The 18,461-nt window shown below is 39.3% G+C and overlaps 2 protein-coding genes across 3 annotated transcripts; both read left to right on the forward strand.

Moving 5' to 3' along the window:
* Positions 1–2,117: 2,117 nt before the first annotated feature.
* Positions 2,118–11,975, forward strand: polk (polymerase (DNA directed) kappa). 2 transcript variants are annotated; one of them, XM_082554855.1, is made up of 15 exons: positions 2,118–3,118; positions 3,498–3,895; positions 5,281–5,400; positions 5,529–5,681; positions 5,933–6,064; positions 6,155–6,305; positions 6,418–6,639; positions 7,007–7,131; positions 8,084–8,250; positions 8,336–8,368; positions 8,470–8,566; positions 9,421–9,592; positions 9,741–10,736; positions 11,306–11,354; positions 11,496–11,975. In XM_082554855.1, the coding sequence occupies exons 2-15, from the start codon at positions 3,767–3,769 to the stop codon at positions 11,575–11,577; spliced, it is 2,628 nt and encodes an 875-aa protein (XP_082410981.1). In that variant the 5' UTR covers positions 2,118–3,118; positions 3,498–3,766; the 3' UTR covers positions 11,578–11,975. The 2 variants fall into 2 exon arrangements, with proteins under 2 accessions (XP_082410981.1, XP_082410982.1); XM_082554856.1 differs by lacking the exon at positions 2,118–3,118 and having other exon boundaries at positions 3,271–3,895.
* Positions 11,976–12,063: 88 nt separating this feature from the next.
* ankdd1b (ankyrin repeat and death domain containing 1B) lies at positions 12,064–18,460 on the forward strand. Its single transcript, XM_082554866.1, has 15 exons — positions 12,064–12,785; positions 13,125–13,225; positions 13,328–13,426; positions 13,532–13,630; positions 14,843–14,947; positions 15,037–15,138; positions 15,310–15,408; positions 15,867–15,965; positions 16,312–16,410; positions 16,485–16,583; positions 16,688–16,786; positions 16,979–17,074; positions 17,452–17,653; positions 17,904–18,035; positions 18,130–18,460. The coding sequence occupies exons 1-15, from the start codon at positions 12,611–12,613 to the stop codon at positions 18,183–18,185; spliced, it is 1,662 nt and encodes a 553-aa protein (XP_082410992.1). The 5' UTR covers positions 12,064–12,610; the 3' UTR covers positions 18,186–18,460.
* Position 18,461: the final 1 nt, after the last annotated feature.

The raw sequence follows: 18,461 nt of genomic DNA on the forward strand, positions 1-18,461 counted from the left end.
TCCTGTTTCCACAGGGTAATTCCACCTTAGATCAACAGTATACAGCCCCACAGTGATACCATATCAATATCAAGTCATTCTGATTATGCCTTCCAAAATAAAAGACTTTTTAAATTGTCCATAATTGACCTAACTTTCAGTGATTTCAAAATGCTCTAAAATGGAAATTTCCTGTTTCCACAGGGTAATTCTACTCCAGATCAACAGTATACAGCCCCACAGTGATACCATATTAATATCAAGTCATTCTGATTTTGCCTTCCAAAATAAAAGACTTTTCAAATTGCCAAGATACGACCTACTCTTTTAAAGATTTCAAAATGCTCTAAAAGTGAAAATTGCTGTTTCCACAGGATAATTTCACTTTAGGTCAACAGTATACAACCTCACGATGTTACCATATCAATTTCAAGTAATTCTGATTATGCCTTCCAAAATAATGGCCTGTTGAAAATGCCCATAATTTACCTAACTTTCAGTGATTTCAGAATGCTCTAAAAAGGAAGATTTCAGTTTCCACAGGGTAATTCCACTTTAGATCAACAGTATACAACCTCACGATGTTACCATGTCAATTTCAAGTCAGTCTGATTTTGCTTTTCAAAATGAAAACCCAATATGTGTTGAAACAGCAATTTTCATTTTTAAAACATTCTGAAATAATTGAAAGAGTATATCACATATGGACAAATTCGACGGGCCATTAATTTGAAAGGCGAAATCAGACCAACATGAAATTTACATGGTTTTACTGTCGGGTTGGATACTGTTGATCTAAAGTGGAATTATCCTGTGGAAACAGCATCTTTCAATTTAAGAGCATTTTGAAATCGTTAAACGAGTAGGTCGTCTACGGGCAATTTGAAAATACTTTTATTTTGGAAGGCAAAATCAGAGTGACTTGATCTTAACATCGTATCTCTGTGGGGTTGTATACTGTTGATTTAAAGTGAAATTATTCTGTGGAAACAGAAAATTTCCTTTTTAGAGCATTCCGAAATCACTGAAAGTTAGGTAAGTTATTGGCATTTTCAACAGGCCATTATTTTGGAAGGCAAAATCAGAATGACTTGAAATTGAAGTAGTACCATGGTGTGGATGTACACTTTTGATCTAACATGGATTCATCCTGTGGAAAGAGCAAGTTTCATTTTTAGAGCGTTCTGAATTCTTTAAAAGAGTAGGTCGTATATCGGCAATTTGAAAAGTCTTTTATTTTGGAAGGCAACATCAGACTGATTTGATATTGATATGGTATCACTGTGGGGTTGGATACTATTGATCTAAAGTGGAATTATGCTGTGGAAACAGCAATTTTCCATCTTAGAGCATTTTGAATTCGCTCCAAGAGTAAGTCATATATGGGCAAATTGAAAAAGCTTTTATTTTGAAAAGCAAAATCAGACTGACTTGAAATTGACATGGCAACATCGTGAGGTTGTATACTGTTGATCTAAAGTGGAATTACCCTGTGGAAACTGAAATCTTCCTTTTTAGAGCATTCTGAAATCACTGAAAGTTAGGTAAATTATGGGCATTTTCAACAGGCCATTATTTTGGAAGGCATAATCAGAATTACTTGAAATTGATATGGTAACATCGTGAGGTTGTATACTGTTGACCTAAAGTGAAATTATCCTGTGGAAACAGCAATTTTCACTTTTAGAGCATTTTGAAATCTTTAAAAGAGTAGGTCGTATCTTGGCAATTTGAAAAGTCTTTTATTTTGGAAGGCAAAATCAGAATGACTTGATATTAATATGGTATCACTGTGGGGCTGTATACTGTTGATCTGGAGTAGAATTACCCTGTGGAAACAGGAAATTTCCATTTTAGAGCATTTTGAAATCACTGAAAGTTAGGTCAATTATGGACAATTTAAAAAGTCTTTTATTTTGGAAGGCATAATCAGAATGACTTGATATTGATATGGTATCACTGTGGGGCTGTATACTGTTGATCTAAAGTGGAATTACCCTGTGGAAACAGGAATTTTCCTTTTTAGAGCATTTTGAAATCACTGAAAGTTAGGTCAATTATGGACAATTTGAAAAGGCTTTTATTTTTGAGAGCAAAATCAGAATGACTTGATATTGATATGGTATCACTGTGGGGCTGTATACTGTTGATCTAAAGTGGAATTACCCTGTGGAAACAGGAATGTGCCATTTTAGAGCATTTTGAAATTGTTCCAGGAGCAACTCAGATATGGGCAGTTTGAAAATGCTTTTATTTTTTAAAGCAATATCAGAATGTCTTGATATTGATATGGTAACATCGTGAGGTTGTATACTGTTGATCTGGAGTGGAATTACCCTGTGGAAACAGGAAATTTCCATTTTAAAACATTTTGAAATCACTGAAAGTTAGGTCAATTATGGACAATTTAAAAAGGCTTTTATTTTGGAAGGCATAATCAGAATGACTTGATATTGATATGGTATCACTGTGGGGCTGTATACTGTTGATCTAAGGTGGAATTACCCTGTGGAAACAAGAATTTTTCATTTTAGAGCATTTTGAATCGTTAGAAGATTAAGTCAATTATGGACAATTTCAAAGGGCCATTACTATGAAAGGCAAAATCAGACTGACTTGATATTGATATGGTATCACTGTAAAAAGACTGTGGTTGGAAAGTGTTGATATAAAGTTCAAATAGTATTTGGAAATACGACTTTTGCTTTTAAGAGCATTATTAAGTCATTGAAAGAGTAGTTCAAAAATGAAGATTCACAGGGCTTTTACTTTGAAATCCAAAATAAGATGGCCTTGATAGTGACAGGGCACAATTAGGGTACAAGGCTGTGTCATATAGATCTAACATTAGAGTTTGTAAAAAAAAAAAAAAAGCCTAAATTATATGTTATTATGTTCTTAACATATCTGTTAATTCACTCGAAGTTGGCTTTTATTTTGAAATCCGGTTTCCACATCCATTCCCGTAATACTTTGAATACACAGGGAACGTAAAACAAACTGGAGGCTGGCTTGACTGCAAGTCTCGAATTGGAGGCTGGCTTGACACCAGTAATCAAAAGAAGCGGTTTACATTTAACACAAGAAACCAGTAAAACTGGAATAAAAAAAATCTATTTGGCATGACTTCTGATCACAGGTAGGAATAGTTAACACGAATATGTTTTGTGTGAGTGCTATAGCACTCATGTTTCATGTAAATGTGACGCCACATAAATATTTACCTTGATATTCGTGTTGTGAGGATCTGTTTCGTTGTTTGCAACGAAACTACATTTCATCAATTAATGTCTTAATTTACTTGACCAGCAGATCCATTTTTAATTCCTCAAATATGCCAAAGGGTTTCATAACATATTTGTTGGCAATCAGAAGTATCCAGTGTACTTTAAACGGACCGATAACAATCTAAGGTTAACTCATATCAGCAGAAACACTGCACAATCCCAAGTCATAAACTGTAAAAGCAAACTTTGAAGGGACGGTACAATCCTGAAATGACGCTCTTGGTTTTTTAGTTCCGCCCATTTGGCTGATGACGTATGGACGCGGAAGTGCCGCCAAAAAAACCGCCGCCGTAGCTGTTTTCAACACTTGTAGAGACATGTTTGTCAGAAAGCTCAGTGACTTAATTTACAGTCACCGTGGCTCTTATTTGTCATTGAGAAACTCGGATCTGATCCAGCCCGGAAAGCCGCACATATGTGGGGATGCACAGCTCAGTTCTTCAGAAAACAGCCCAGTTCGTTATAACCTGAAGTGTACCTGCACTAAGTAAGTCATTAGGATGGAGAATGGGGTGGCATCCACCAAAGAAGAGGGCTTCCTCTCCAGAATGGCTCTCAATGACAACAAAGCTGGTATGGAAGGTCTTGACAGAGACAAGATCAATAAGATCATCATGGAAACCTCCAAGGTAAGTGCTCACAAATCAAAGACACGCGCATGACACACCTGAGGTCACATACCCGATAGTCATCTACACAACTGTCTCCGAGAGGATGCAAATAACCGAATGATTAGTTTTTAGAACACAAGCATGGATAATTTGTTGACGTGCCGTTCTGTATGTCTTTATGTTTTGCTAGGATGGATGGAAAATAAGGGCAGCAATATATTGAAACACGCACAAAAAATACATAGAAGTACTACATATAAGGCAATTCTAACAAGCATGAAATGTTTGACACCTTTATTCTCCAACAAAGCCTGAACTCTCTTAGCTAAGCTTTCTTGTCATTTCTTTAAGCAGTCTTCAGGAATAGTTCTCCAGGCTTCCTGGAAGACATTTAAAGCTCTTCTATGGATGTTGGCTCCTTTTAGATGATGCCACACTGTTCCATGCTCTCCATGACCGATAGTGTTGCATTGTGTGCTTTTTGTACCCAAGTTTTTACTGCACCGGCAGTGTGTTTGGACACAAGCCTTAATTCAGATGGTGTGAAAAATGAAGTTGTTGCTAATCACACGCTTTCCAGATGTTATTGTACGGTGAATTCAAATCCGATGATACTTTTCTGTGTTCATAATTTAATCAGTTTTAACAAGAAACCACGACAAAGCCTCCACCGTGCTCCACAGATGGCTGCACACATCCACTATTTAACCTTTCTCTTGACCACCTGCATACATACTGATGACAATTTGAACAAAAAATTTAAAATGTGGATTCAGCACTCCACAAGACCTGTTGCTGCTGATTTTCAGTCCACTTCTTGTGTAATTTGACACACATGAGCCTTTTCTTCTAGTTTGCCTTCCTTAAGAATGGCTTCTCGACAGGCACCCTTCAACTGACATTATTTCTGATGATGCATTTTTTTTGTAGAATTCTTATATCACCATATAAGTGTCATAATTCATTCCTTACAGTAATATGAATAGCTTTTGTATAATGGTGTTCTAAAATGTTATTTTGAAATATGTAGATGAGGCATTACATTGTTAAGTATGTTTCAGTTTGCAGTATTATAAAAGCTTACACGTGTATGTGGACAGTTTCTCACTGCTATAGTCATTGTAGACTTTGTGGGAGCAAAATCTAAAAATTGACTCTTTTTTTTTTTTTTCCCCCGGTTTACTTGGATGTATCTAGCTTTAACCAATAAAAGGCACAAATGACACTGTGGACAATATGAACCTCCATCCACTTTTGTAGATTGTATCCTGTTCCCCTTTGCGTCCACTATCCTCTGTGTAATGACATCCAGTCCTAAAAATAAATGAGCTACAGTAGCTTTTTATTAAAGCTGTAAAACAGAGTTGTTATAACTCCCCATTGTCCTTGTCCTTCCTGGGCAGGGATCTAAGTTTTACGAGAATGAGCTGAAGAGAGATCAGCAGGTGAACCAGCGCATTACGAAAATGATGCTACAGAAGGCACGGATCACAGAGCAGCAGTTAAAAAAAGCACAAGTTCAGGTAAGATGTAAGGGATTCACATGGCCAAAGCTCACTTCTTTTTCCAGAGGTGACCCGAAAATCACACAGACACAACTCAGGTGAGCTTCAAGCAACTGGCTTCTTTTCATTTTATTCTCTCTGTGTAGGTGGAAAAGGTTTCCACAGCGCTGGAGAAGAGTCGTGATCTAAGCCGTGTGATTGTACATGTGGACATGGATGCTTTCTACGCTGCTGTTGAAATGAGAGACTGTCCTGAACTGAAGGACAAGCCCATGGCCGTAGGATCCATGAGCATGCTGGTGGGTTAAAAACATTGCTATTGTGGCTAATGGACACGCCACAGATACTGACTATGAATTATGTCTGAACTCTGAAACAAGATATTAAAGGTTTATTTCAAATATAAACCACACTGCACTGAAATATAGTATACACATGCTCTCACTACTTTACAAACTACACGGAGATTAAGTATTGAAATCATGGCCATTTAAGATCCAGAACAGCCACTCTCTCTGTTTCATTCATATCGCCTCTTTTCCTTTCACAGTCGACCTCTAACTATCACGCCAGGAAATATGGGGTTCGAGCTGCCATGCCTGGCTTCATTGCAAAGAAACTCTGCCCCAGTTTAGTCATTGTTCCACTTAACTTTGATAAGTACAGAGCTGTGAGCAATGAGGTAAGCGCAATACCTAAAAACACACATGCAAACAAATTCTTTCAGTGGCTTGTTGCTCAACAGGTGCCCATCTGTCTGTGCTTCTGTTAGATCCGGGAGATCTTTGCAGACTATGACCCGAACTTTCAGCCAATGAGCCTGGATGAAGCTTATCTAGATTTCACAGACCACCTGGAGCAGAGGCAGCACTGGCCAGAGTCCACACGTACACATCACTTCCGTGTCAGAGACATGACCACAGGTAGGGATTTGTTTTTCTTTAATATATACACACAAACACATTGATATTAAGTTTTATATATATCAGGAATCCATTTAATTGTTGTGTGATTTATTTATTTTTTCTTGTAAAGATGAGAAAAAAGCTGAGCCTTCCCAGGAAGCTGTGACAGAGGTGAGAGAGCTCTCCCCAGTACTGTTTGAGGACAGCCCAGGCTCCTCTCCCAGCCCAGTGGGCCCTGAAGGTGTGCATGCTCCTGCAGGTGATTTCGAGGTGTTTGGGACATCTGTTGAAGAGGCTGTGCGAGAGATGCGCTTCCGCATTGAGCAGAAGACGATGCTGACTGCCAGTGCAGGTGAGCAAGAAACCAGTCTGCTTTTAATTTAAAACACGCTCATTTTAACTGCATAACAGGGATATACAGTAATAAATCTCAGATCCTGAGCTCTAAGCAGTCACTGAACATCGCTGATCCCTGTGCCATTGTTGAAGCTGCTGTCATTACGAATATCTATTTATTTATTGCTCTATTTATGATAGTTTACAACATATTTTGATACTACATTTTTATTACTTTTGTTTGACTGTACACCAAGTTCATCAGTTCATTCTAATCTAATGCAACCCTGACAAGTCTAGTATGCATATTTTGGGAATTATTGTGCATGCTTTACCAGCTGTTTGGGGCAAAAAATAGCCAATGATATTTTCCAATCTTCCAGGAATTGCGCCAAACATGATGCTGGCTAAGGTGTGCAGTGACAAAAACAAACCCAATGGACAATACAGACTCCCATCCACCAGAGAGGCAGTGATGGACTTCATCCAGAACCTTCCAGTTCGCAAAGTACAGTACCCATTGCTCAAATTAAAGCACTAGCAGAGCTGTGTGCTTGTAGTATATTGCTTGACAATGTAAGATTTTTAGTATTTTTCTTTTTCGTTAACTGCAAAAGTGCAAATAACGTTTGAGTTTGGACTCGCTTGTTTGCAAACCTCACTCCTCTGGGTTAGAGCTGAGACAACCCACTGCAGTATGAGGCTCATGGTTCATAATAGTCACAGTCTGTGGCTCAACTTGATAACAGAACAAAGTTAAAACTGCAGTTGTCACATATTTGTGTCTGTGAGCAGACATGATGGAGTCCATTTGGTAAAAGATACATCAGCTGGATGTTTTTCAAGGGTTTAATAGTAAACAGAAGATGGTTTTTAGAAGTAGAAAAACAAACATAGAAGTTTGTTTTTGGGCTCTTACATGTGTAATCCTGCTCTGTGAAAAAGCATTGGATGTGTTAAATAACCATCTGAAATAAGGTTTGTTAGCTTGATGCTAGAAGAGTGGCTTTTTAAAAAAAACAAAATTGATTTGTGATCTCAAACAAGAAACACAATTGCTACAATTTTTTCCTTTTTATCTTGTGTTTGGACTTTCTCCGGTGATTTAGTTATTGCTTTCTCCAGTTTATTTGTAGCATGTTTAAAGCTACTTTCAGTTGCTCCCTTATTCACAACGGGTCTCCGCAGCGGGTATCTCTGAATATTTAGTTTTTACTCCAGAAATCCACGTGTCTCACGTTCAAAGGATCTGTGTCTCCTCCCAGAATCGAACCAGGGATCTTTTGCTTGTTAGCTGAATGTGTTTGTTTTTTTCCTCCTAATTGTCTTCATTGATTTCTTTAAATAAATGTTAATTGTGAAGTTCTGAGTAGAATGCAGTATAAAGGTTTACAGACATGTTGTGGAGTCACTGTGAAACATGGCTGAAAGGCTAAAAACATGTTTATGTGCTTTTCTAGGTTTGTGGCATAGGAAAGGTGAGTGAGAAGATGCTGAACGCTTTGGGTATAAGTACCTGCTCCCATCTTGGCCAGCAGATGGCGTTGCTGTCATTGCTGTTCTCGGAGACAGCCTGGCATCATTTCCTGGAGGTTTCTCTGGGACTGGGCTCCACATATATACCCAGGTACTGTCTGCTTGCTTCATAACACTCAAGTACAACTGATCTCCAGAAGAAGGAGATAAAGCTGACTGTCTCTACTGTCACACAGGCATGAAGAAAGAAAAAGCATGAGCACAGAGAGGTTTTTTTTAACAATTTTAATTAATATTTGATAGTTTAAAAAAATGGTTTCCTTCTTTCAGCTCTCTTCTAATTTCTCTGTCATACTATCAATATTTACAGGACCTTTAAAGAACTGAGTAAAGTTGAGGAGCAGTTGTCTTTGTGCAGGGAGCTCTGTGAAGATCTAGCAGAAGACATGAAGAAAGAAGGTCTGAAGGTATTGATCAGTGTTATTGTAACCTTTAAACCCATATCCGCTGTATAAGAAGATTTTCTTTAACATCTTTTCAGCTACCTTGCTTTTTCATACATCAACTTTTTTCAGACAAGAGGCAAGTTAAAGGAAAAGCTAAACCCCTGACCCCTTCATTACAGCTGTGTCATCCCCCTGTCATCTTCTTTCTAGATCGCAGTGCCTCCTTCCATAGGGCACGAGTGATCACTGAATGATTTGATGGCTTAAAAGTTGTGTAAAGTTGAACACCTACACATTGTGGACCGACATGTTAGACGCCGCTCTCTATCACCATCATCGAAATAGCAAAAGAGGGAAAGAAAAAACAATTTCTTTTGAAAGTATGATGCTCTGTCGCTCCAATACATTTCCAGAAACAGGAAGAAGCTATTTTGGCAGCACATGGAGGCTCGACACCTTCCTAACACACAATTCTTATACTTGGCCTTCTTAGATTTACTGTGTCTCCAAACAGAATCTCGTACAGTTACTCTAACATGTTCATTCCCTTTTGAATCGATACAGTAAGGACTGGATGGCTTAGCACAACTATTACCCCCCCTACCTGGGTCCTGATGTGGCTTTGATAGCTGCAGGAAATGGAGGACCATTAAAGAGACCGAAGGGGGCTACTATCAGCTTTGAACATATCGCCATAAAAACTCACAAAATGGATTCTGACAAGTCAATCACTGATATGATTATACAGATTTCCATCTCTTTCCTGGTACTATTATTTACGTCTAATTAGAGTGCAGGCTGAAATGGCCGTGACTGTTTGCCTAATATGAATTTAAAGGCGTATATATATATATATATTTTTGTCTTCCTGGAAGGGTAAAACGGTAACACTGAAGCTCAAGAATGTGAACTTCGAGGTGAAAACCAGGGCAATGACGCTGCCGTGTGCTGTTGCCACAGTGGATGAGATCTTCGCTGTTGCTAAGGACCTCCTGAAAACGGAAATAGAAAATGAGAGTCCTCAGCCACTCAGACTGAGGCTCATGGGTAATATAACAATAAAACTGACATATCAATTAATATAACTAGCTTGAAATGAACCTAAATGATGTGTGACAAGCTTCATGTGGAAATAATAACACAGCTGGCATTCGTTTAGAGGTTTTCTCCGGATGATTTGTTTTTGTGCTTGTAGGTGTTCGAATTTCTGCCTTCGCTAGTTTGGATGATAAAAAGCCCTTGCAGAAGAGCATCGTCGGCTTTCTGCAGAGCGGCAAGGCAGACTGCTCTAGTTCTTCCCAAGGGATGCTTCAAAAACTGGGGAATGAGCATCTCTCCGATGCTTACTCCTTCCACACCTCGCCACTTATGTGCCCCCTAGTGGAACAGAAACACCAGAGACAAGAAGACCTTCCCTGGCGGAGTAAGCAGAGGCAGACAGAAGGAAGCCAGGCGACTGTGGGACTCCAGCAGTCTTTCTTTCAAAGGGCTCATGTTAGAAGACTGCAACTCGAGGCAGCTAATGCAGCCACAAAAAATGAGGGGAGCGGGGAAAACGCTCCAGTGATTGCTAACACAAGGACTCCGGCCACAGCAAGCGAAAGCAACCATTTACCGCCCGATCTCTCAGAAAATCCCAGTCCTGTACAGGCGCATGCATCCACATCAGCCTGTGAAGAATCAGAAACCCTCACATGTACCGTGTGCTTCAGAAAGGTGGAAACAACCGACCTGAATGTCTTCAACACGCATATAGACCAATGTCTCAGCAACGCCTCTCAAAAAACAAACAATGGCACAGAGTCAGACACAGAGTCAGAGTCGGGTCTAAAGAAGGACCGCGAAGAACGTGCAGCAGTGAACAAACTGAGGAGGCGGCACGAGGCTCAAGAGAAGAAGTCAAAAGTCAACCCTCAGAAAGGCCAGAGCAGCGTAAAAAAAGATTCTGTTCAAAAGGTTTCGTTGATTAAAGACGACAACAAAACTGCGACCTTGCAAGAGCCTCAGCCATCTAATAGCAAAGGGCCAGTCTTCGTCTGCCCAGTGTGTCAACTGACCCAGGAGACTCATGACCTCGCTGTCTTCAACCACCACGTTGACCTCTGCCTGAACCAGGAGGTCTTACATGAGCTGGGGAGACAGACATCATCCTCCATAAATCCATCTCCAGTTAAAAATAGCAAGAGCACAGGTAAGTGCGTGTATTAAACAAAGGGAACCTTGTTGTGTGTGTATTCTGAAAAAAATGTTTTTCATTACGATGCATGCAGTCACTACATGCTTCGGCTACATGAAGGTACTAACAGCAACCCTCTCTTCTGACAGAAACTATTCTGTCCTGATGACAGGAGCGATGCTGTTAGCCGAGTCTATAAGCTGTATGACAGCGGAGTTAACAGAAGGAATGTGTATTTGGGAAGGGGTCGGTGGCCTATGACCTTGTTATTTACAGACAGTGACACTATGTGAGACGTTTGTATCGATTCAGACCAGGAAAAGACATCTCATTTCACCCCATGGGGCTCCCTTTGCCCCGGGCTTGGAAATTGCTAAATCACTTTCTCACCTATTCATTTCCTACAATGAACTGCACCCCGGTTTCCTCTTAAACAAGCCTGCCTCAGAAATTGCACTCTTTATATCCCTGGTGCTGCGATTGTGCACCTCCTCAATGGAAGTCATTTTTATGTCAGAGAAAAGACAGCGGGGGATACATTATTTTTTCTGTCCATGCCAATAAGTGTCCCTTTCTGTTTGTAGACGGAGGACATCTTCTGCTAAAGCAAGCAAGCAAAGGCAAAAGCAAAAGGTGAGACGGCTTGTTTACAAATCGCTTCACTGAATGCTGACACGCGATCTCTTCTTGTTCCATTTAGTGTGACTGAAGTAGCATTGAAATTTTATGTATAAATAAAAGTATTCATTGTTGTGTGTTCTTTTTATGATTTAGACGGGACACGCCTTCGTCTCCTCCGTCTAAAAAGGTTAAAAGCCTCGGTCCTTGCAACACCATCGACAAGTTCTTCAGGTGACAGTCATTCAGGGGCAAACTCCAGCCTAGTGCGGATGAACTGAGGAAGTAAAAACGCAGCTCTTCTATTCCCTCGGCTTCCCTGCGCGGTTTTTATTCATCCTGCGGTCACTGCGCACAAAGCTTGTTAAGTTTGCACATAGAAGATGCTCCTAAAACACCTGGCTTGTCTGCTCTAAGCGATATTCAAAATGAAAGATGAAGACAAGTCCAATAATTCCTTTTAATGCATTTTTATTTAATGGTCAGGCTAGATATATATTTTTTATTTATCTTCATTAAGTTATTTTATTATGACATTGTCACATTTGTGTTTTTGTGTAGTGTATACCTTTAATAATGACGAAAAGAGATTTTTTTTTATCATTTAAATTGTTGCAATAAATTATTCTGCTGAAATCTCACTTTTAGGGACATTTTTTTTGTTTACACTCAACACTAATCACTTCTCCAACAGCCTGAACTGTAACCAAACAATGAGTGCTTCAAAGTAGTGAGGAAAAAAACGGGTTCTTGCTGTCAGCCATGAAACTGTACCACTTCAAGTTGTGTAAATGTGACTCGCCGCTTCCTTACACATACAGTACATTTGTTTCCTTAGACAAACATGTACTACTACTGAACTCCAACTCCTTTGTTAATCTTTTAACCAGCGTTACATAATAGAAATTTAAGTTAGACTATTGGTATAAATTCCTCATGTTACTCGAGCCATAATATAGCCACAGCTGTGCCACTGACTAGTCAAAGTGAAATGTGTCATGTTTAATAAACCTGTTACTATCACCGGGGATCTCTAGGGTGTGAGCTAGTAAAGTAAATACGGATCAGCCCTGCGGCACTAAAGTAAGGAGTACACTACCATACACTTCTTCGCTCTTGGCTCTATGAAGATCAGAACTTTGAAATTGGATAACACTGGCTTTCTTTACGGGTGTGCGATCTTTTTCCTCTGGAACTGAGGTAGACTGTTTTCAGGATATAACCTATACTGTTTAATACACAAAGTGTGGCTTTGTTGTAAGAGCCTCCAAATGGAAAAAAAAGCTATGGCTCTGAAGAGGATGATTGAGAAACATTCTCCTAAAAAGGAGAATCTGGACCCTCGAAAGTGGATAAGACCAGAGACTGTGAGGGGATTCAGTGACTTTGCTCTGAACAAGCATTCAAACAAAGAGACGGACAACAGTTTTGATGACGTAGAGATGTGTGAGTATCCAAGAGAAAAAAAAAACGTAAAAAGAATAAACAAGCTTTTTGTGCTTTATATGACAGAAAAGACATAGAAAGTGTAGTAAATGTAGCAGATTCAAGAACCGAGCACTTGAGTTTCTAATGTTTGTCACTGAAGTGAGGTGTGACAGTTTCCTTCCAAGGAAAAACACTGTATTTGCTATGTGGGTGTGTAGGTAGTAATGTTGAAAATCTCACCATCTTAGTTCACTTTACTCTATGTTGTGATATAATCCTGCTGTCTAATATGTATTAACACAATTAATTATGTATGAAAAAAGCCATGTATTAAGGCTTGTCTACTGTGTTATGTAGTGCTTGAGGCTGAGAAGGAGTTTATCGAAGCAGCTAAGAGGAACGATGTGGAGACCATGACGGATCTTGGAAAAGGGTTAAATGCCAACGTAAAGAATGTGGTGCGTCTGAAAAGATAAAGTATCTGCATTAGCCAAACAGACCCAGTCACTGAATAAACTTTCATTAAACTGATAACATGTTGATTATTTTGTCTTCCTCAGCAAAATAGGACTGCCCTTCACTTTGCAGTAGCTTGCACAAACAAAGAAGCTGTTAAGCTGCTGTTACAGCGAAGGGTCAAAGTGGACCAAAAGGACAAGGTGGGAGGATTTTAAGATGTTAGATGCGAGGATTTGAGCCAAGGACAATATGTTATGTAATGTCTCCAAGTCGGCTACTACCATTTTGTGTTCTGTGTCTGACAGTACGGCGTAGCACCCATTCATTTGGCTGCCTGGTTTGGCAGTTTGGACATCCTGAAATTATTAGTGCAGGCTGGAGCAGAACAGAAGGCTGAGAACGAGGTGAAGTAGAAGGAAGAATTCTCCTCTATTGCTTCTCACTAACCAACAGAGATGAAATACCCTTAAACTGAGAAATGAATCCCATTGGGGGGTTTTTTGTTTTCCTTTTAGATTTTGCACAAACACCCTCTCAAAACAACACACTGCGATTCAGATATTTTATTATCTATACTATTTAAACTTTTAATTTTCAGTAACACTTAATAATATAGCCTGCAACATCTCCTGTAATACCCCTTAAAGTACTATATACTTTTTCTGAGTTTACTGTGCAACTATACTGTAAATATTTGAAAGCAGTTGGTCAATTCAGAGCATTTTAAAAAGACAGGACAAAATGTATCCTCTAAGCAATTTTAAATAGTAACGTCTAAAGTTACATTCCAGTTCTGTATTGGCTAAAATGTTTATTTTGCATTTGTTTCAGGAAAATCAGTACAGGTATTACAATAAAAACAACAAAAGAATTTTGAAAGCAGTTGACTCAGTAGTTAGCGCCCCCCCATCTAGTTTTGTAATATGTTTATAATAACCTTGGTAATGTCAAACAATATTATTGAGTAGCCTAACATCCTAATATTGCCCCGACTGCTTGAAGAGTTTGTGTGTGAATCTGTGGTCGGCTGCCCTTCCTCAGAAACCCTGATGCTTCTCCCAGAAAACTGAATTTGAATTGCAAAAACTGAGTTTGAGTTATGAGAACTGGATTTTAGTTCTGAGAAACGAAAAGTAATAAAAGTAATATGGTGTGAAGTTTTGATTAATTTTAATTTTGTAAAGTTTCGAAATTCAGTTTCACAAATACATTTAAGCTTAATCTGTGTAATTCACATCCATATGTAATTATATGAGTTGAAAAATTCACATCAAATTATAAATAACTAAAATGTAATGTTTAGTGGCACATATTTCTGACAATGCTATAACCATAAAGCATTTCGACGTTCGAATTTAAGTATAATTTGTTTAATTTTAAATATACCCTCTTGTTCTCTCGCACCTGTTTGTAAGTTTTCAAGTGCGCTAAATTTCAAGGAAATTAAACCACAAGCTACACGTTGTAGTTTGTCCATTTTTGCTTTCGTTATACTGTATCTTTTACACTGTGGCTTTCCATTTTCAAATACGGTTCAAGATGAATTTGGTTTGCATTGTAAATTCTCAAACAGCGCCCTGCCTGATTTAACAGAAAAAGTTATTTCTTTGTTTCAGGAAGGACTCAATATTTTGCACTGTGCTGCCATCAACAACCATACTGAAATCGTAGACTACATTGTAAATGACCTGCAGATGAAAGAACTTGACAAGGATGACCTGGTATGCAACTTGCACAAAACAATTGTGTGGCAAATTTCATTTTGCATGCACTACATGTGATTACCTGAGCCTCTTTTCTTGTGTTTCAGTCAGGACACCGAGCATTTGCACTGGCAGCAGAGCACGGGTGTGTTAAGATGTTACAGGTGCTCATGGAGCCATACAACATGGCCACCATGAAGCCCAACAAGGTGTGCACGAGGACTTATTTGTGCGATTTTTCTGCATCTATTTCCGAGTAGGCTATATGGCTGTTTATGCTCACGTGTGCCTTGAGTGCACATTTCAGTGTCACACCTGCAAGAAAGCTCAAAGTCAAACACTCTTTGATGCAAGCTGTTTCCCTCCCTCCCTTCTGCCAGAGAGGGGACACGCCCCTGCACTTAGCTGCCAGGAACGGCCACTTGGATGTCGTCCAACTGCTGCTGCAGAGCTTTGATACTCGGGATGAAGTCAATATGGTAGACAATCAGTGCAAACATCCTCTCTATCACGGTTTGGTTTGTGACAGTGTGAGCTCAGCGGCTAATCCACTGCTGGATGCTGGCTCCACTTGGGATCAATTGAGATGAATCAAACATCTACCAGTTAGTATAATGACACATTTAGCTTTCTGGATCGAACTTTGGCAGGTAACAGGTAAACTGAACATGATAAATGTGTTCCTTTGTATTAGTACTGATGTGGCTTAATGATGCATTAAAGTAAGAGATAATTACAAAACCTTACCCCCCAAAAGATCTGCAGTAACTAATTTATTTGCTGGCATTTAATTGAATGATCCAAGCCAACGTTCCCTTAGTGTAAAGAAATTCTACTTTGTTATAACTAATAATAATGATGATAATAACTTAAAATGTTAATTATGTTAGAAGAATTTTCCATTTGCATCATTGCTGACGGATGTTTTGTGCTGCAGGATGGTGAGACTGCTCTGTACCAGGCTGCAGACCACGGTCAGGAAGAATGTGCTCAGGTCCTGCTGGAGGCCGGTTGTGACCCTAACATACTCACAGTGGTACGTTCAGGCAGTATACCCGGCCAAGTTTTACTGAACCAGTGCAAGCTAAGAGAAAAATACACACATCAAATACTTACAGTAATCAATGTTCATAACATGCAAGTTCAGAAAATCATGTGTTTTCTTTGGTAACTTTTGTTTATGTACCGGTGTATTTTCTTGGCGTTTTTTGGTACTGTGTAGATTCAAATGACTAAATACCTTTTCTACTGTTCTGCTTTTAACCGTACTACTAATATAACATGCATTATGGTGTTTATCCTGAAAAATATGTTATAAACAAAATCAGTTTTTAAAGATTCTTCTAGACAGTACAACTGCACTCACTTTGTACTCTTTGTAGGCCAAATGCAGCGCTCTCCATACAGTTGCAGAAAAAGGAGACGCGGCTCTTGTTCAAGTTCTCTTACAGTACAATGCCCAGGCGGACTTTCAAAATCAGGTAAGTAAACAACCAGATAGGAGGCAGTGGCAGAGTAATCCATCTTTTATGAAGCATAATATTATTGCTCTCAGGATCTAGAGACACCTCTCCACCTGGCAGTGAAGAACAGTCACATCCCTGTTATCTACTACCTATTGGAGGCTGGCTGCAATATCAATGCCACAGATAAGGTACAAGCTCCTGCCTAAGACAGTAAAATAAAGCATCCATGAACATAATGTAGACAAACTAATTCCTGCGTATCGTTATGTCGTGTCATGCTTTGGACTGTTAGAGGTCCCAGACAGCTATGCACATTGCTGCTGAGACTGCCAAAGCTGAGGTTGTGGAAATGCTTCTTAAAGCTGGGCCTGATATAACAGTCAAGGACCGGGTAAGATGCATTTGTCATATTAATAAAATTAAACTGTATACTAATGCTATCCAAACAGCAAAAAAATGATAATTAATGTAAGCCTTTGTCGCAGCATGATACATTGAAAATACAAGAAAAATCAAACTAAATGCAATCTCTTGCGGTTCTAATTGAATTTGTTTTTCACTGTACATGCTGGATTCGGAGTAGCAGGGTAAGACTGCTCTGGGTGTTGCAGCCAGAGCAGATGAGGTAAACATTGTGGACATGATCATCAAAGCAGAACGATACTATGACCAGAAAAAGGTGAGGGGATAATCAAATGATACTTGTAACTTTCACGAGCATAATCCATTCGCGATGCTTTGAAATCAATAATTACTTTCACCATGAATGATTCAGTGTCACATCCTCGATTAGCTGAATCCCCTCTAATTCTATTAAAGCATTCACTGTAAAAGTGATTCGGAGCCCAGAAACATTCGACATACGATTTATCATCAGTTTAATTAAGAATATGCCTTATTCTCCTCCATTATTGATTTTCAAAATGTTTCACTCTGACATTTATATTGCTAATCATACGTGTTAGTGTCTTGCCAAAATTTTCTTCCTGTGCCCCTCTGTTGTCTGGAGAGTGTGGCCTTTATCAGCCTGCTGACATGATTTAATTGCCCTTTCAGGCTAACCCTGAGCTTAATGAGATTGTTCGCACCGAGCATGCACTGACGTTCAAATTTGACCGCCGCAGTGAGAACAAGGAGCTGTATTCGATGGCTTGGCGCCTGGCGTACAAGCTGCTGAAACCAGGAGACTGGAAAAGACTGGCAACACACTGGGACTTTACTCAGGACCAAGTGTCTGCCATCGAGGAGCAGTGGACAGGTGCCATAACTCACACACTGACAGGGCAGGTTTCTGCTGTGCATTTGGCAACCCTCTGAAAATCTAACTTAACCTTCTTGAGTCAAACACAATTAAATACCCTGAAATCTTAGGTAAAAAAATGAATATCCCAGTATGACATTGAAATTTTTACAGCTTATTTTCCAAGTTGTAATTTGGTATCTTTAGGGTATTTTTTTGCAGGTTGACCTTTTTTTCTGAACTTAAAGGGTTGTGCGTTTACCTGCAGGTCAGCACAGCTATCAAGAGCATGGGAACAGAATGCTGCTGATCTGGCTTCATGGGGAGGAGCTGGCTCTGAAGGCCCCTGCTAAAGACCTCTACCAGGGCCTCATCTGCACTGGGAACACGAAAGCTGCAGGTACACTCTGTTAACAAGTATGCGATAAACAGAAATTTATGTCTTCTGCACCGCCTGTTCCAAAGTTTTACTTCATCAAATGTTCGTCTTTCAGATAAGATTCGACTGGAGGCAGAGCAAGTCAGCAGTAAAAGATGTACCATTTCATGAAGAGGAACACTGCAGTATTTACAATGTTTGCATCACTGTCAACGAAGCATCTCTACAGGACTACTGCAGTGAAATAATTTATTTTAAAAATAACGTTGTGCGTCACACAATTAGCATATAGCTTTGGTTTCGTCAAGTAAACAACATGTGCTGTTGGATGGTCGCCTTGCAGTACACTTCAGTACACAGTTATCTGTGCACAATTTAAAGCAAAGTAATAAATGTTCATTTTGGAATTCTCTGAACTTTTTTTCCATCTGTAATAATTTTTATATA

The sequence above is a fragment of the Aulonocara stuartgranti genome (assembly GCF_965226115.1).
Source record: "Aulonocara stuartgranti genome assembly, chromosome: 12".
Taxonomy (NCBI): Eukaryota; Metazoa; Chordata; class Actinopteri; order Cichliformes; family Cichlidae; genus Aulonocara; species Aulonocara stuartgranti.